A 16892-nucleotide genomic window follows, 5' to 3' on the forward strand; every position below is an offset into this window, starting at 1 on the left:
CAAACCTGCTGTGAAGGCCATTAAAGCTGTTTAGTCCTTCACTGCTGAAAGCACAGGCATATTATAAAGTTACAGCTCAACAACCTGTCAATCACTGTGTATGAATGCCTTATTTGAAAACTTTTGGGCCCACATTGTGTGCAGCTATGTGTGTGTGTGTGGGCGTGTGTGTGTGTGTTTGGCTGAACATATCTATTCAAATGTGAGTGGGGTTATAACTCTGAACCTCACAACACATGAAGGCAGAGTGTGTTGGAGCCAAGGCTGAAGATGGGGTCCCCTCTCTGGGGTCGAAGCCCTGGGCAGCCCTGGAGGGTAGTTTGGTCTCTGTTGGGACGGGCCGTGCCAAGATTATTCCGGGATCGGACAACAAGGTAAGTCACAACTTGATGGACATTTATTTTCTCAATTAGGAATAGTATGTCTTACTTTTTCACAATTATGAGTTATAAACTATAAATTATAAATTATAAACATTAGCATAATTTTACTCACCAAATTTTTGGGGATTCCTAGATTTTCTGAATACTTCTGAGCTTGGTCATAGTGTAAGAATGTGGCTCTTTATTATGATCAGTTGAATGACGCTGCTGGAGGAACTCACTTGAAAGGTTTTCCTGGACAGGCTTTATGAAGAAGATGAAGAGATGCTGGTTCTGACATGCAACGATGAATTGAATCGAACCTACACCGAGGGTGAAGGATCGCCTATTAAAAGCGTCAAAAGCAGGAATAATCCCCAGAGTGATGACACCAAAGAAAGCCAATCATCCACAGGTGAAAATGGACAGGTTTTCACACATGAAGATGACAAAACCTTGAAGGATAAACACAAAAGTCTAAGATCCACTGTTAATCCCAGGCTGGAGAGTCCAATGTATGAAGAAACTGGAGCTGATGTACTCTCCACATCTGTTGACATCACTTCCGCAAACTCCTGTCCCATCAAAAATACGAAAGGCTTTGGCAAGGAAAAACAATTGTCTGAGATGCAAGGTAACAAGAGGGAGAAGAATTTAAGTTTAAACCAGAATCCAGAGAAAAAGAGTACTTTCTGCATGGTGCATAGGTCTTCTAGAGGGAGACTCTCTGGCGATAGAAATAAGGAAAATGAAGAAGATGAAATGACGAGCACTCATAAGCTATTCATTTCACTTCAAAAAGAGCATGTCACCACAAATCTGGCCCCTCCAGTTCAGAGCCTCGGCACTGATGCCACAGCTCTGAATTCCCACCCCACCATCACGGCCTGGGAGGCGAGCTGGAACGTCACAAATGCCATCCAGGTATGTGGAAGCAGGTTGCATGTTCCCCCAAAATTTTAATTTAAATTCATTTTATTTCATGTAAGAGTAAAAACCTTCCCTTCAAATTTAATCAACATCCAAACTAACACAAAGCAATTATTTTGTGAACAAAAACATTAAAAGTAGCAAATATTTATTTATGCAAACAGCTTTAATCATCTACCTCCAAGATAAATCACCGGATGCTGTAGGCAACAAATTAGTAAAGGTCAACCAACAACACCCAGTGAAAGGAACTTGAGTGAAGTCACCCCCAGCCATCAACCCTCCCACCTTATTCAAATGAAACAAAGATGGTGTCAAACCTTTTGTAGCATAGTTGATTGACACCCTATTTGTTTGATTCTGAAAATGTGGGGGGCTAGTTGACCGTTGAGCTCTGGAAATATTTATTAATATCTTTAAAAAGAACATTTTTGTTGCATAAACCAGCACAAACGTTTGACTCTAATTTTGTTTGATTTGAAGAAGGAGGTGGGGGAGGATTTCACTCAGGTCAACTTACCTTCATCTAGTTTCTTAAGTGTTTCAGAATGATCAATTTGTACAGTGTTTCCCTTTCTTTTTGAGTTATTTATTTCAAACTAGTGCTACTTTAAAGACTAAATTGCAACTTTTAAGAGCCCTAATGTTTTTCTTCTGATTACTACATTTCACACCATTCCCCCTCTTTCTTGGAAACCTTTTTTAAGCCGTTTCTCTAAAAGACAAATGCAAAATGTAAATGCCAAATGCTGCGGGTGTTAAGCTGCTCACTGCATTAAAAAAGCATCAAGCATTTTGCATTGTATTTAATTTGCTCTTATTGTGTGTGCGTGTATTTTTTTTATACATTACCAGACAATGCTTTGTAGTCTCAGAGGCTGTTTGTCAGACACTCTCTCGTCTTCATTATCAAATTAAGTGTGAATCAAATCATAAAAAATAAAAAAAATCTCCTGGTCACACGGAGTCTGCATTGCAGTAAAACTAATAGCTCATTATGCTGCAAATGCTGGGCTGTATTCAACCACTCATGTAAATGTACTCTTTCAATGAATGGCTGTAGTGTAATTGAACAGTGTCACTAGGTCCGTTGAGAATCCATTATGACATTAGGGCATCAATATCCAGCCGTACAAACACACACACACAAAAAAAAACACACAAATGCTGACAGTGCACATCCCTTTAGGAGATGGGGGAATATGCATTCAATGTCTGTGTTTTTAATGAAAAAATTATTTTTAGTCGCTCCTAATACAGTTATCATCCAGCAAATAATGATTACAAGATAAACAAGTATAGTATGTGCATGGTTTGTTAATATGAGTATATTTATCTGAGTGCCAGGATTTTTTTCTTTTTTCCTTATCAGAGAGTTTTCTGTGCCAGTTCAGACAAAGATGCACGTGCTCAAAGAAAAAAAACATTTTACCATTTCATCTTACCTCTTTAAACTACCTATTAAAACTAATAGTGTACTCCTAATTGTTGCAGCTAGAAAATTGTATAAAAATACAGTAAAATTATCTTTTTTTGCAAAAGGTTTGTGTATATTTTCATGAATTCTGCCACAATAAAGGTAATTTGAGGATCTCCTTATGTAAAAAGTTTCACCTTTAATCAAGCATTTTTCTTTGATTTATTTATTGATGCCCTTATAATTAAATGCCTGCCACCATAATAGACTTTTTTATTATAGGGCAAATTTACTGCTAAAAAATGCATAAAAACCAACTGCATCTCTCAGCGCTCTCGGGGTGGGAATATTTGGAAACGCAGTTTGATATCCAACCCAATTGTTAATGAGGGAGCACTAGAACGTGTGCCTGTGAGAAGATTTTTGTTTTATTTATTTATATTGCAGTGAGAAAGGTTGAAATTAATTTGATAGTCGGTGAAAAAAAACCACCTTTCTATTTAGAGGAGATACTTTTCTTTAAATTGCTTTGAAAAATCAGAAACTGAGCTAATTCTGATTCTTTAATTCAGAAGCAAGTTGGTGAGGATAGATAACCCTGTTTTTGCAACAGTAATCAGTCCAGTTGTTCTATCTCTATCCTTGCGAATCTTCTGCTTCAAAACACATTTACAAATATATTTCACTGGTTTTGGTAGTTGTATGTTGAAAATGATTTTTGAAAATGTGCCCTCTGTACAGTGCTTCCCAAAAATATTCAGAACGCTTAAATATTTCACATTTTGCCGTCCCACAGCCACATAATTAATTCTATTTTCTTGAGATTTTACATAATACACCATAACAAAAAACACATAATTGTAAAGCAGCATGGAAAGAATATTTAATTTATAAAAGTCTTAGAATAACTACTTTGTGCTGCAGTTAGAGCTACATGTAGGCGTGCACACTGTATGTTTCTACCAGTTATGCACAATTAGAGATTGACCCCGTTTGTTATTTGCAAACCAGCAGTCAGATATGATGGAGGGCATATGCTAAAATCAATGTTCAAGTCTTGTATTGATTCACAACTGGATTTAGGGCTTGACTTTGACTGATGCTTTCAAACACATGAATGTGTTTGACATTAAATGTGTGAATGCCGCTCTCTGGTCGTCTGCTTAGAGTTGTCTTGCTTGAAGGTGAACTGATGGATCTGTCTAAAGTCTGTTGCTTCCTCTGAAAGAGGGTTTTGGGTTTTTTTGAGTATCTTCTTGTATTTCACTTCATCTAGCTTCCCATCAACCATGAACAGATTATTCCCTGCTAAAGAGAAGCAACATGGGAGCATGATTCTGCCACTGCCAAGTTGGTTGGGATTTGTGTGATAAGGTTGTTGTGCAATTTTCCATGGGGTTTGAAAGGCAAACTAAAATAGTCAGCCTATTGTCCTGTTGGTTGCACCAATTTACATTTATACTAAAGACAAATGTCACACTAGTGGATTCTCTTTTACTTATTTGTTCACTTCTGATGGCATTTACACTCAATTTGTTTTAGGGGTTTTAAAACAAGAGGGGCTGAATACAAATAATTTACACCAACATTTACAATTTTCATTTGTAAAAGAAATTATTAACCATTCATCTGTTTCCTAACACTTCACAAGCATGTTGTATGTGTGTTTGTTTTTTAAATAAGATCTGACTAATGTCACAAAGTCTGAAGTTCAAGGAGTATCAATGCTTTTCCAAGGGACTAAAAATAAGCTTTCATGGGTTTTTTTTTTCTGCAAAAAGTGATTAAGTGTAATTGTCACCACTAAGAATAATGAGCCTAGCAATTTATCCTGCATAATTTGGTGCTTAATATTTTCATTAACCATTGACCTAATAAGACGGCAGCTGAATAGTAAAAAAAAAGGTTGTTAAGGCAACATTTTTCTTTTTCATATTTAGTGAGAAATTATCCTAACTTTCAAACAGTGTCTAGGAAAGTAAGCCTGTCTCTCTTGACAGAAACTCCTCCTGTCTTGTATTGACTCTAGAATAGCAACACACTTTGATAGGACTCGGATATGGGAATTTCACTGTGATTTTAAAAAATGGCACTTTGTGTTATTTAAATGTCAAACCTGTCTGGTTTCTACTCATACCAGCTCCACCTAATCCCCTCATGATAGTGAAAAGACATTTTCCTGTCACTTTTTTTTAAAGGAAAAGACATGTGCCTGCATAAAACATTGGAAATGACCTGAAGGGTGAAGCATTAGGAATTTTTCACTGGGACAGTCCAGCTGTAGCAAAAGTGCTGACAAATTACCATTCTAACCTTTTAAGGTGTAATACATGAAAACGATTGTGCACACTTCGTTGAATGCTTTATATAAAAATGATGTCTTAGTTATAAGACTGGAGAGAAAAAAGATGATAAAAAAACAACCATTTGTTTTCTCTCGAGCCAATCATGGATGTATTTCTTTCCTATATTATGGCCCTTTGTGATTGGGAGCTGCTTCAGGTTGTGCTCAGAGTAACCAATTAGCTGGCAAAAACACAGAGAGAAAAAGAAGTGCCGTGGAAGAGCAAGGGGAGATGAAATCAAATACTTGAGTGTCAGTTTTCTCTCAAACTGCTTTCATCCCCAGCCGCTCCATTTGAACATCAAAGCTCCATCAGCATATGCCTAACAGACAGCAGTTACCAAATAGAAACTTGAAAAGGGAGAATGTTCACTTGTCTGTTTATGTATCCACAGTGTGTGTTTGAGTCTGCGGTGTGTGATGTGCTTCCACGGATCTCTCAGTGAGCCTGTGTATCTGCATGTTCCAACATTCGAAACACAACAACTCCATCAAAGTAGCTTGTTGCCTCCTCTGATCTCTCATCATCCAACCTTGTGCTCTCTTACAGCGAGGCTTCACCTCTCCTTCCATCCTCTCTCTTGCTTTTGTGCCTCTTCTTCTTTCGTCCTCCACTGCCCTTCCCCCACAGCCCCCAGTATCCCACTTTCACCTCCCATCCCTCTCCTCCATCTTCCCTCTCTGGCAGTCTCTTACATTTCTGTCTTGGTGACGGGCCAAAGCTCGACTCGCCTCTTCTTTCTGCTCCTGCTGGTCTCCTGCATCCTCAGACTCTCCAGGCGTCTCGCCAAAACTCTCCTCTCGCCTTCTCATCATCCAATCATGAACAGTTCTTTCATCTCTTTTCTCTTCCTTTCCAGCTCAGCTGTCCTTAGTCCATGCAAGTTTGATTTATTATTATTTTTTTAATATAATTTCATGGGTCTCTGTACAAAATACAGACTTATAAAGGTTATCTTACTAACAGAACCTTTTCATTTTTTGTCACATTGCAACTATATAACTTAATATGTTTTACTGGTATTTTTAAAGATCAACACACAATATTGCATTATTGCGATGTGGAAGAAAAAAAATATAGGGCAGGGTAATAAGTGAGGGTTAAAGAGTCTTAGTCAGAGAACCAGCAAATCAAAAGAAGATTGGTTGATCAAGTGGAATAGTCTATTTTGCAGTTCCTAAATTGGGATTTAATTGAAGGGTTATAAAAGTGTTTAAGAACTCCTTTTAACTAAACAGTACAGTGAAGACTAATTGTTTGGTCCTTGTCCTGGAGAGCATGATCGCTTGGATCAGACAACAGATTAGTTGTACACACTGTCTCCATAGTGAGAAATTGTGGTGATGACAGCATCATGCTGTAGGGACTGTTTTCTTCAGCAGGGACAAGACAGCAGGTTGGAGTTAATGGGAAGACAGATGAAGGTAAATAGAAGTAATCCTGAAAGAAAACGTGTAGAAGGCAGAAGACTTGAGACTGATCTGAAGGTTAAATCATAATGCAAATCAGCTTTAATGACACAAAGATAAGAAATTAAACTTCGGTTTCACCTGCTTTAATTTGAATAGCTGAAATAAATCCATATTTATGTTTTAGAATGGCTCAGTCAAAGCCAAGATTTAATTCCAAGCCTGTGCAAGACATAAGAATGCACATTTTATAAATCACAACAAACTTCTCTAAATACACACACGACTGTGCTGTAACAATATGTGAAATTTAAGTGTTCTACTACAGATTTCTGTAAAGCCTTGTAATACACAACCCCAGACTTTTATTTTACTTCATTCTGATTTCTTTGAACTATGGTTTAATTTAGCTGAAGGCAGATTTTTTCAATTTGGTAAATTGACTTCGTATTTGAAGGGATCCACAATTAGTCAAACATATTGGTCATTGTAATTTTCCTATTAACTTAAAAATTGTTGATTGTAATATGTAAAAACTCATAGTTACTTCAAAAATTTTATATCTTTTGTTATATTTTTCACCCATGGAGGTCAACATTTTTTTTCAATGATGCAGTTAGGCCCTTTCTGTACTGGAATCTGCAGATAATTCAATCAAACGATTATTTTTTAAGAAATACAAACAAACAAGATACTGCAAACAAATCTACCAAACAGACCCATAATAATAATAATAATAATTTCTTATTACATGTCTCCATTCACGTGCTATTTCTCTTACAGTTATATTTATGTTTTTTTGTTCTCTACTCCTCAACACTCTCTATTGACTGAGGAGATGGGCTCACCTGTTTGTCCCCCTCTAGTGTTTTCACATAATGGTATGATCCTAAATCCTTGGCCTTGTGGCCAATCACAGCCTTGTGGCCAATCTTGTGATTGGTCACAAGGCTGCCATGCTAATAAAAACAAAGTGAGCAGAGCGGGCTCCGCTCAGTAGAGCCACTGAAAGAGTGAGAGCTGAGCAGCGAAATACAAAAAAGGTGGGGCGATGTCTCTACCTCTCATAGGGTCTGCTCGTTGAGCTGCTGTGTTTGTAGCCCCGCCCTTATAATGAGGAGCAGTTGGCGTTGTTTACGACTCTAGAGCCAAATCGTTACCGACCCATCACTAATTTGTACAAGCGAAACCGATGAAAGATCTAACAGGTGGTCGTTACCCTCATACACTAAAACCAACTGCCGCGGCTAGCAAGCGAAAGACGCTGAAACTTAAGAGCTGGAAGCTCTCTTTAAGGAAAATGAAGCTATTACTAATGTCCCCAGTACCAAATGTGAAACTAGAAAAACAAAATTTCTGAAGAAATTTAGCCGGGGCCTGCCAAGGCGCGCCCGTCGGGCTTGGGCCCGGCGTCGTCACGCCACAAATTGGCGTCGACGCTAAAGAACGCCGCAACGTAATCAGTGGCACGCGGAGAACCACAAGAACGTTAAGCGAGGCGGACGTGCACCATTCAGTACGATTTAAAATGTTGTCAAGGCTTTTATTTTGGAAGTTTTGTTAAACTTCATTTCAAAGGGCCAAACTAATCCCATGCGTAATAGTCCTTGGGTTAAAATAGTTATATAATGCTCAAAACACAAGTAGCTGATGTAAAAATATTCAAGGCTTTTATTTTGAAATTTTCAGTATGCTCCATTTTAAAGTTCCGAACTAATCCCATGTGTAACAGTGCTTTGGATGAAAAAGTCATATACGGCCAAAAAAAGCAATTACGTCATGTAAAATATTCAAGGCTTTTATTTTGAAATTTTCAGTATGCTTAATTTTAAAGTTCCAAACTAATCCCATGTGTAACAGTGCTTTGGATGAAAAAGTCACATAAAGCCAAAAACAGCAATTACCTGATGTAAAAATATTCAAGGCTTTTATTTTGAAATTATTATTATGCTCCATTTTAAAGTTCCGAACTAATCCCATGTGTAACATTGCTTTGGATGAAAAAGTCATATACGGCCAAAAAGAGCAATTACGTCATGTAAAATATTCAAGGCTTTTATTTTGAAATTTTCAGTATGCTTAATTTTAAAGTTCCAAAATAATCCCATGTGTAACAGTTACTGAGTTAAATCAGTTATATACAGCCCATAGCAGCAGGTAGTTCTAAAGGCCAGTTCTCAGTCCTGATCTGTTTCAACTGAGGATAGATAGAACTACAGCGATGCGTATTCGTAGTCCAAATCAGCAGCCAATAGCCTCTTGAGTTCCGTTGCCATGGTAAATAATGGTCTCAGCAGGTGTGAGCTGTGAGTCATACATGCTCAAACACACAATTGTGTGTTTGAGCCAACACGGTTTACTGAAAAAAAGCATTGGAAACAAATCCTTCTTGTTCGGGAACCGTAATACATATTCGAAAAGCGTTTCGAGCGTATGAGAGGTCAATGTGTCTTCTGCGATAGTCCCGAGATTCATATCTGTACCTCACTCAGAGCATTTACAGTGATGAGAGAAAGAAATGTTGTGCCCAGATCTGAAATTCTATTCAAATACATGGGAGAGAGCCTCAGACAGCCTCAGAAAATCCTGTCGCATGACTTTGCTCTGAAGCACCGTGACAGAAAACCGTACGGTCTAGATAAATTTCGAAAACATTTTACCGGAGCAGACAGGCGTATCAATGTCAGGACCGATTGTGATACTAATCGTGCGATATTTGTGGGCGTGATGGCGATTTCAAAAATGATTTGGGCTGAAAAAGTTGTCTTCATCTCTCACTCTAAGCAGCCGGAGACGCACTCTAACTTTAGGAAAAATGAGAAACTTTGGGTCGCTTAGAGGCAAATTGTGGACAAACCGTAACTGGTATCGACGAGCCGTCTTCACTTTCGAAGAGATCACAGACGTATCTACAAAATGAAATTTGAATGGCATTTCTAGGTGAATTTGTGACGACACAGAAAATCCTCAAAAATAGGGTATTTCTAGGATTTTTCCCATTGACTTATAATGGGTTTTTTTTCGTAGTTTTTTGCGAACGCCACGTTAAGCCCAAATCCCACCAGAAGTAATAGCTGGAATGGCGTGAATTTTCTGCAGGTTTTGATACCTCATTTGTAGGTGTGCACCAAGCGGTATGAGCCGCATTAACGGTTACGGAAGAAAAATAAAGAATAAAGAAACACTTTCTCCAATCACGGACCTGACACCGGATGTTACGGGACAAGCCACAGAGCACATCAACTGCTTACCTGTTCACGCAGTCCAGCCGGAGATATGTATTATTCATTGTTGAATTTATGAAGCTGAAGGTGGCGGCAGCAACACAAACACCAGCAAATTATTTCTTTCCCCCCCCCCCCCCCCCCGTTTGGTCCTTCCTCATCTTCATTACCCTTTGTGATTTTTACATATCCATCAATTTCCGGTTCAAATTGAAAAGGCTTCAGGACATTAGGCTACTCGTCATGCTGTTTTGACGAGCTAGCACAATCAGGCCTAGCATGTAATTTACCAGGAATGCATTGCAGTGTAAACAACATGGCGTGTGACAATATTTTATTTAAATTTATAAAAAACCAAACAGCCTGTATTTCTCAAATAAAGTATACTGTTACAGCAAATTGTAGATCCCTTTAACTTTCTTTTTGGCTTGAGTTGCAATATTTTGCTTTATTAACAAACTACAGACTAATTAACCAGGTGAAGTAAAAAAAAAAGGGACATTCTGTTAACATTTTATTGCAGAGCAATATCTTTATTCTGTTATATAGAAAACAAGGGGGATAAAGGAAATGGCAGCATACAAAGTAATTTAATCTTTCAATAGCTTAGAGCTGCATGTTAACCATACCATTTAGGAGGAAAATATATTTTCAATTCATTTTCCATATTTTTGATTATTAAACCTTCTGCACTGTGATCACAAATTTGTGGAAGGCAGAAATTTGTTGAGTTTGAATTTTAAAATGAACATGGATACAATTTAAATTCAGGTTTGTGTTTTACACATCTGTCAAAGATTTCTTACTGCCAAACACATAAAAGTAACAAAAACCATAAAAACTACATCATTTTTAATTTAAACAAGGACAAAGAAAATTAAACTATGAATCATGTTAAATCTGCTTTGTTGCAACCTTTAAATTACAAAGAGTTTTAGAATCGCCTTATGACTACTTGCTCTTTTCAATCTCAGAAATTCCTTTTTAATTAATTTTTTAATTTTTTTTTACTCTTTTTACTTCCTCAGGGTATATTTGTATTGGGATTGCCATTTGCTCTGGTTCAATCAGGTTATATGGGGTTGATGGTGCTTGTTCTATCAGCCTGGGTCTGCAACCACACAGGAAGGAGGTTGGTGGCCTGTTTATACGAAGAGGAACTCAGGTAAACTTTCTATTACGGTACACTTGTTCAGCTTAAGATTTTAATTAGAGCCAGTCTAGTTTCACGGTCCTAACATTACTGCATGTTATGTTTGGGATCACATTGTTTTATTACACAGCAATGCATAGTGAATTTGTTTTCTGTATTTTTTGTGGAAAATCTAGCTCTGTGTCAAAAGTCAGAGTCCGACACAGCTACCAGGATATCATGGACGCCTGCTGTAAAGGACTGTGGCCAAACTGGTCAGTAGTTGGAGGATGGATGATCAATATAGCCCAGGTAAAACTGAATCTGCTCAGAACTTCTGCTTCACCAATCCACAGAAAACACTCCTCACAGGTTTTCCACCCTGGATTAGTTTTTGACATTAATCTGATTTTTGAGAACCACATCAGCAATATCTTCACAACTGCCTTTTTCTATCTGTCAAACGTTGCTCGCGTTTACCCTTCAGTCTCCTTCTTCACCTCTGAAACTTCCATTTTCACATTTATCATTTCTTGATTCGTTTACTGTGACAGGTTCATCTGGGGTTCACTCTCCAAAATCCACGACCAACTCCAGTACACCAAGAGTTCAGCAGCACACCTTCTCAATCACTCCCACACCAGAGATCATATCTGAAAAACCTCCACTGACTTCCATTCCATCAACCAATTCAATTCAAAGTCTTTTAGCCGACCTTCAAAGTGTCTTTGTGAATCATGTACAGCGTTTTATAAATAAATATTATTCTTTGTTGGATTAAAAAAAGCTTGCATTAATCCTAAGACTATAGTGACAATTTAAGGCACGATAGCCTCTTGATTTCCCACAACATTCAGTAACTGTACATGGGGAAAATCTCTGTTTTTAGGTAATTGAACTGCTGATGACCTGCACCCTGTATCTGCTTGTTTCCACCACTCTGCTGTGTGACAGTCTGTCAGCAGTGGCTCCTCCCAGATCAGCGTGTTCACTGATGTCGCTGATGTTCCTTCTGCCCTGCTTGCTGCTAACTGATCTCAGACCAGTCTCCATGCTCAGCCTGCTCTGCTCCCTGGCTCACATACTGATAAGGTGATGGAAATAAAGTAGAGACATATTTTACTTTTCCCGCAGAACTGTGGAAAGTAAAAAGTGATCCACACACATGTAAGGCCAATGCATCATTTTTAAGATGTGAGGTGGACAGTCTAATATGCTCTTATTCTCACTCCTGCAATCTTGTTGCAGCTGCTGCTGGGTCGGCGCTTTTCTCACCTGCTGCTGACTACTTTTGCTGTTTGCTTGATTTATTTCTAATGCCTTTTTGAGCCTGTTTTGAGCCAAGAAGTGCAAAGATGAGGGTCGATATTGTCTGCTTCAGGAGTTCTGAGAGCTGTCTGGTCCCTTTTTTGCTTTTTAATCTTGTGGACCGGCACATTACATCTTAGTTCTGACTATGGTAATTCTAGACACTTTTTTAATCTATTCAGTCCACTCTGCTGCACCATTTGATTAATTAACTTGCAGGAGCAAAGAAAAAAATGGACGAAAGCATGCAACTACAGTATATCTCAATATGACTAAAGTGGTGCTTGAAAGGTTACCCATTTTTCTGAATAATTTTGATCAAACAGATAAACAAACCAAAGAGAGAAGTCAGGGGGTTATTAAAAAATCTTTCTTATATTGAACCCAAAATATAGCCGAAGGCATTTTGTTGCAAGAAAAAAAAACTCTGTGTTTGAGCATATCAACCAAACCCTCCTTTAATAAAAGCGTGTGTAAAAAAGACTAATGGAGGAATGCAGACAGGAAATGGATATTCAACAGGATGCAGTAAGAAAAAAAATCTAGGCAAAAATGGACAGCAAGACATTAAAAACAACAGCAGCAAAATGTTTATAAGTACTGGCAGCAGCAATTGTTTAATAAATGGTGTGATGACCTGGAAGCTAAGCAGAATAAGGGCTAGAAATGTCGACCTACAACAGTCTGAAATACAGAAATATCAACCAATCTGAAATTCCTGGAATTCTAGCATTATTCCAGCATCATGATTTTAAAAAATACATCTGAGTAAGGACGTCTTCATTTAGTCACTCAGTATGTTCGCCAAAGAGTTTTCTGTGATATTTTTGAAAAATAATTTGAAGAACGTAGGTTATGTACCAAGACAGGCACGTGAAATTAACAAAGATGTGTATGGAAATGACATACTCATCACAATCTGAGTTTAAGCTGTTAAATATATACAACTGATCTAATGATTATTCATTTCCTAGTTATTAGTTGATCTGAAACGTCGACTGAAAAATAATTCTGCAAAGTCAGTAATTCAAAACATTACTTTTCTGAAAGAACAATGTTAGGTTAGTAAGTTTATGCATAACAACGCCACTATCAAAATCAGAAATCAAAGGCAAGGCCTAATGAGTAATTGCAAGCTGAGGAAATAACAATAATTTGGAATTAAGGCAGGAAAAATTGAATGACTGATGATAGGAAACTTTCCAGCACCACTCTCAAGTGTGTTTTTTCTGTGTTACAGTAAAGGAAACAATTAAAGTCTCCCAAATGTTTAAAAATAATTTTATTACTATTATTTAAGAAGATTATATCTTTTTCTTTATCTCTTGTCTCTTTGTCAGCCTGTTAGTCATATTGTACTGTCTGAGTTGTGCCAGCAACTGGTCCTGGTCCTTCCTCTCCCTCTCTGTGGACCCAGAAGACTTCATTGTCTCAGTAGGTGTCATCATCTTCTCCTACACCTCGCAGATCTTCCTCCCTGCATTAGAGGGGAGCATGGAGAATAGAAGGCAGTTTGACACCATGCTGGGGTGGACCCATGGAGTTGCATGCATCATGAAAACTACTTTTTCATTACTGGTAAGGTACAACTGGATGGCTCAGACTTGATGCCTTGTATTTATTTATTTGGCATTTTGTGGGGGCATCTGACAAAGAAACGGGGTATAGACAGAGTTTCAAATGCACGTTCACGTACAGCTCTTATAGACAGCATGCGTGATACAGATGGGACAGAAAACAAGGCACACTGGGTTAGGCACATTTTTTGAAGTGTTTCTTCCCTGCAGGCGGTGTTGACTTGGGGACCAGAGACCAGTGAAGTCATCACTGACAACCTGCCCCCTAACCTTCGACCTGTTGTCAATCTGTGTCTTCTTGCAAAAGCTCTTCTGTCCTACCCTCTGCCCTTCTACTCCGCTGCTGAAATTCTTCAAACATGTTTGCTTAGAGGTGAGATTGATAGAAACTTACCCAGATTGCTTCTCTCAGCAATTCCTGGTGTCATACAGAAAAATAATATTCAATTTCAAAAAATGTTTTAAGGTTTTATTTTAAAGGTTCCACATCTAGTTGTGAGGATGAACATGGTCATTCATTTTGACCAAGAAACCAAGATCATACAGATCACAACACTCCTCATCGGTTTGTTCCTATGTTAATTCTTATCAAATATTAGAGATTATGATCTCTGATTAAAACATAAAAAAAGCTCAATTATAGCATTTTTTTTCACCATATGTCTTTACTGTTTACTTGAAAGTTTTGTCAGAAATTACTCCAAAAAAGTTCATTTAAAAATGGCAAAAATAATGAGTAGCAAGGGACAGAGATGACAAAGTCTAGCCCGCCACGTAACTAATTATTTGTGGTTCTTTTCCATGTCTCATAAAAAACAAATGTTTAACTTCAGGTTAATTCTTCGGCTGCTCCCAAGAAAGTTTAGAGGTTTTAGACCATAAATGTAATGTCACAAAGCTAATCTGTTCTTCTTCAACTCATAATGGTGTTTGCAACAGCCTTGTGAGCTTCAAGCCATTGCAGCAGAGTTAAGCAGCTGGTATTGGATTGAAATATGTATATTTGACTTTAAATCTATTTATGTAATTGGATTGAATTGACAATATATTTATGCATCAAAAATAGATGTTTTTTTTGTTTGTTTTTTCCGTTTTTGTAAAGTAGATTTAAGATGACATTCTGTGATTACAGGCACTCTGTCTGTGAGCTTAATTTAACTAAAATAAAATTACCTTTATGTGGTCAAAGGGGGTTGATAGTTTCCACCCTTGTTTCCAGGATTAGTGGTTGGCTTTTCAATATAAGTTGGTCTTCAGCTCAATTAATATAACTTAAGATTACAACTACTTCTGTTAGAAGATAAGATCATTAGTAGTTTTGTAGATCAGGTCAATATTGTCATATTTGTATGCTGACATAAACTTGTAAAAGAAAAATGGGTTCAGCTTAGCAATAAGTATTAGTTGTCTGAAGTTTAATGTAGCATAAGAAGATAATCAACTAACAATTAAAGATGTTGAAACATTTGAAGAAAAATTTAATCTATTACATCATCTGTTAACACCTAGGTCTTACTGAAAGTTTAGTTTAGTACTTCCATATGTAGGAGCTACTTCTCCTAAATGTTAATAAAAGATATGCATATGATCTAGTAGTTCCTCAAATTTTATGAAATTAAACAGTTTGGAAAACCAAGAGTCATTGCTGAGCAAACCACAGGCAAAAGTTCCTTGCATGGTCAACAGAGCTTGCCACTAGCAAAAGATCTCTTTCCAACCTTTCTCCTTCGATCTCTCTCCAGATGCTTCCCTCTCATCTTCTTCCAAACAGAGAAGTCAAGGAGTCTCTTGTCCAACTCTGATGGTTCGTGGCGCCTTGTTGTTGTCTTCGTACTTGCTGTCCCTGCTAGTGCCCAGGTTTTCCCTGCTAATGGGGCTGACAGGGAGTGTGACTGGAGCAGCGATGACACTCATACTTCCATGTCTGTTTCATCTCAAGCTGCGGTGGGGAAGACTCACTGTGCAGGACCGACTGATAGATATGTCTATTCTGAGTCTGGGGGTTGTATGTAGTGTTGCTGGTGTGGTTTGTTCAGTGAAAAGAATGTTGGGAGACCTTTAAGATGTTTAACTAAATTAAGTTAGAAAATAAATTAAACAGGTAATTTTGGGTAGTTTTTTTGTGAGTGTTATGTTACCAATCTTACTTTGTTTTACCATATTTTTTATTTCTAAATGGAAAGTGATCTTTCTTTCTCTAGAGGTCAAAGTTGTTCAAACCCTTGAAAGAAATCGTGTGCATTCAGAAAGGACTATTTAAACAGACCCTGCAGGAAAATGGAACATTTTTAATGAAAATTGGTTAACCTCTCAAATATAGTTTATTCTGTAAATAAGTGAAAATACTGTATTTATATAACAGAATACATTATACTAACCGAGTAGCTAAAACACACCAAAATTTAAGCTTGTGCGTAATGGTGAACCTTGACATAAATTATGGCAAAATATGTGACTGGAGAGTAAATGAGTATGAAATCGTCATGTATTTACTACATGAATAGCATTTAATGTGTACAAATACAAAAAAATTATTCTATAACACAGTTGGTGCCTAACACCATTAACCGTTTCTTTATGTACTGAATTTTTTGTTAATTAGATTGAGTTCTTTTTCAGGGGTCAACATCTTCACAGAAATACCCAAAATATTCTTCCACTGCTTGAACAAACCAATTTTAGTTAAAGGTTACTGCAGCTGGTGAGGACACAATTCAAACCATTAATGTGGGAGATCAAGGGATTCTTTTAAATTTTCAAAAACTCTATTTTGAAAATATGTAGAGAAACATATTTTTCTCTACATATAATGTACATAATTGGAAATAGATTACAGACTGTGGTTATATTGCCCTTAAGTCTGTTGAAGATGTAAACCTTCACTAAGAAAAAATATAATCTTTACAACTATGTTCCTGCCAACTGTGTTCTGTGTGTCCTTGTAGAAGAAATGTGACATTTCATTAATTAAACTAATGAAATTTTAAACTCTCTTTTCTCGTGCTCTTATGTGTTGAAGATGTTAAAGTTGATATTGAAAACGAAGAGATTGTCACAAAGCTGGTAGTGCACTGAAAAACATGCTGCTTTGCTTTCACATGATGTCATGTAGTATGACTAAGACAGCTCAAATATGATTCATATGGAATCATATATCATATCCTAATACTGTACATTAGGATATGATA

General features: G+C 37.3%; 1 protein-coding gene across 1 annotated transcript; it reads left to right on the forward strand.

The window, feature by feature from the left end:
* The first annotated feature begins 270 nt into the window (after positions 1-270).
* LOC102224172 (vesicular inhibitory amino acid transporter-like) lies at positions 271-16497 on the forward strand. Its single transcript, XM_014471060.2, has 8 exons — positions 271-374; positions 626-1286; positions 10716-10852; positions 10981-11131; positions 11709-11911; positions 13468-13705; positions 13915-14077; positions 15447-16497. Exons 1-8 carry the CDS (start codon positions 271-273, stop codon positions 15764-15766), a joined length of 1977 nt encoding a protein of 658 aa, XP_014326546.1. The 3' UTR covers positions 15767-16497.
* Positions 16498-16892: the final 395 nt, after the last annotated feature.

Source organism: Xiphophorus maculatus, chromosome 15 (assembly GCF_002775205.1).
Source record: "Xiphophorus maculatus strain JP 163 A chromosome 15, X_maculatus-5.0-male, whole genome shotgun sequence".
Classification (NCBI taxonomy): Eukaryota; Metazoa; Chordata; class Actinopteri; order Cyprinodontiformes; family Poeciliidae; genus Xiphophorus; species Xiphophorus maculatus.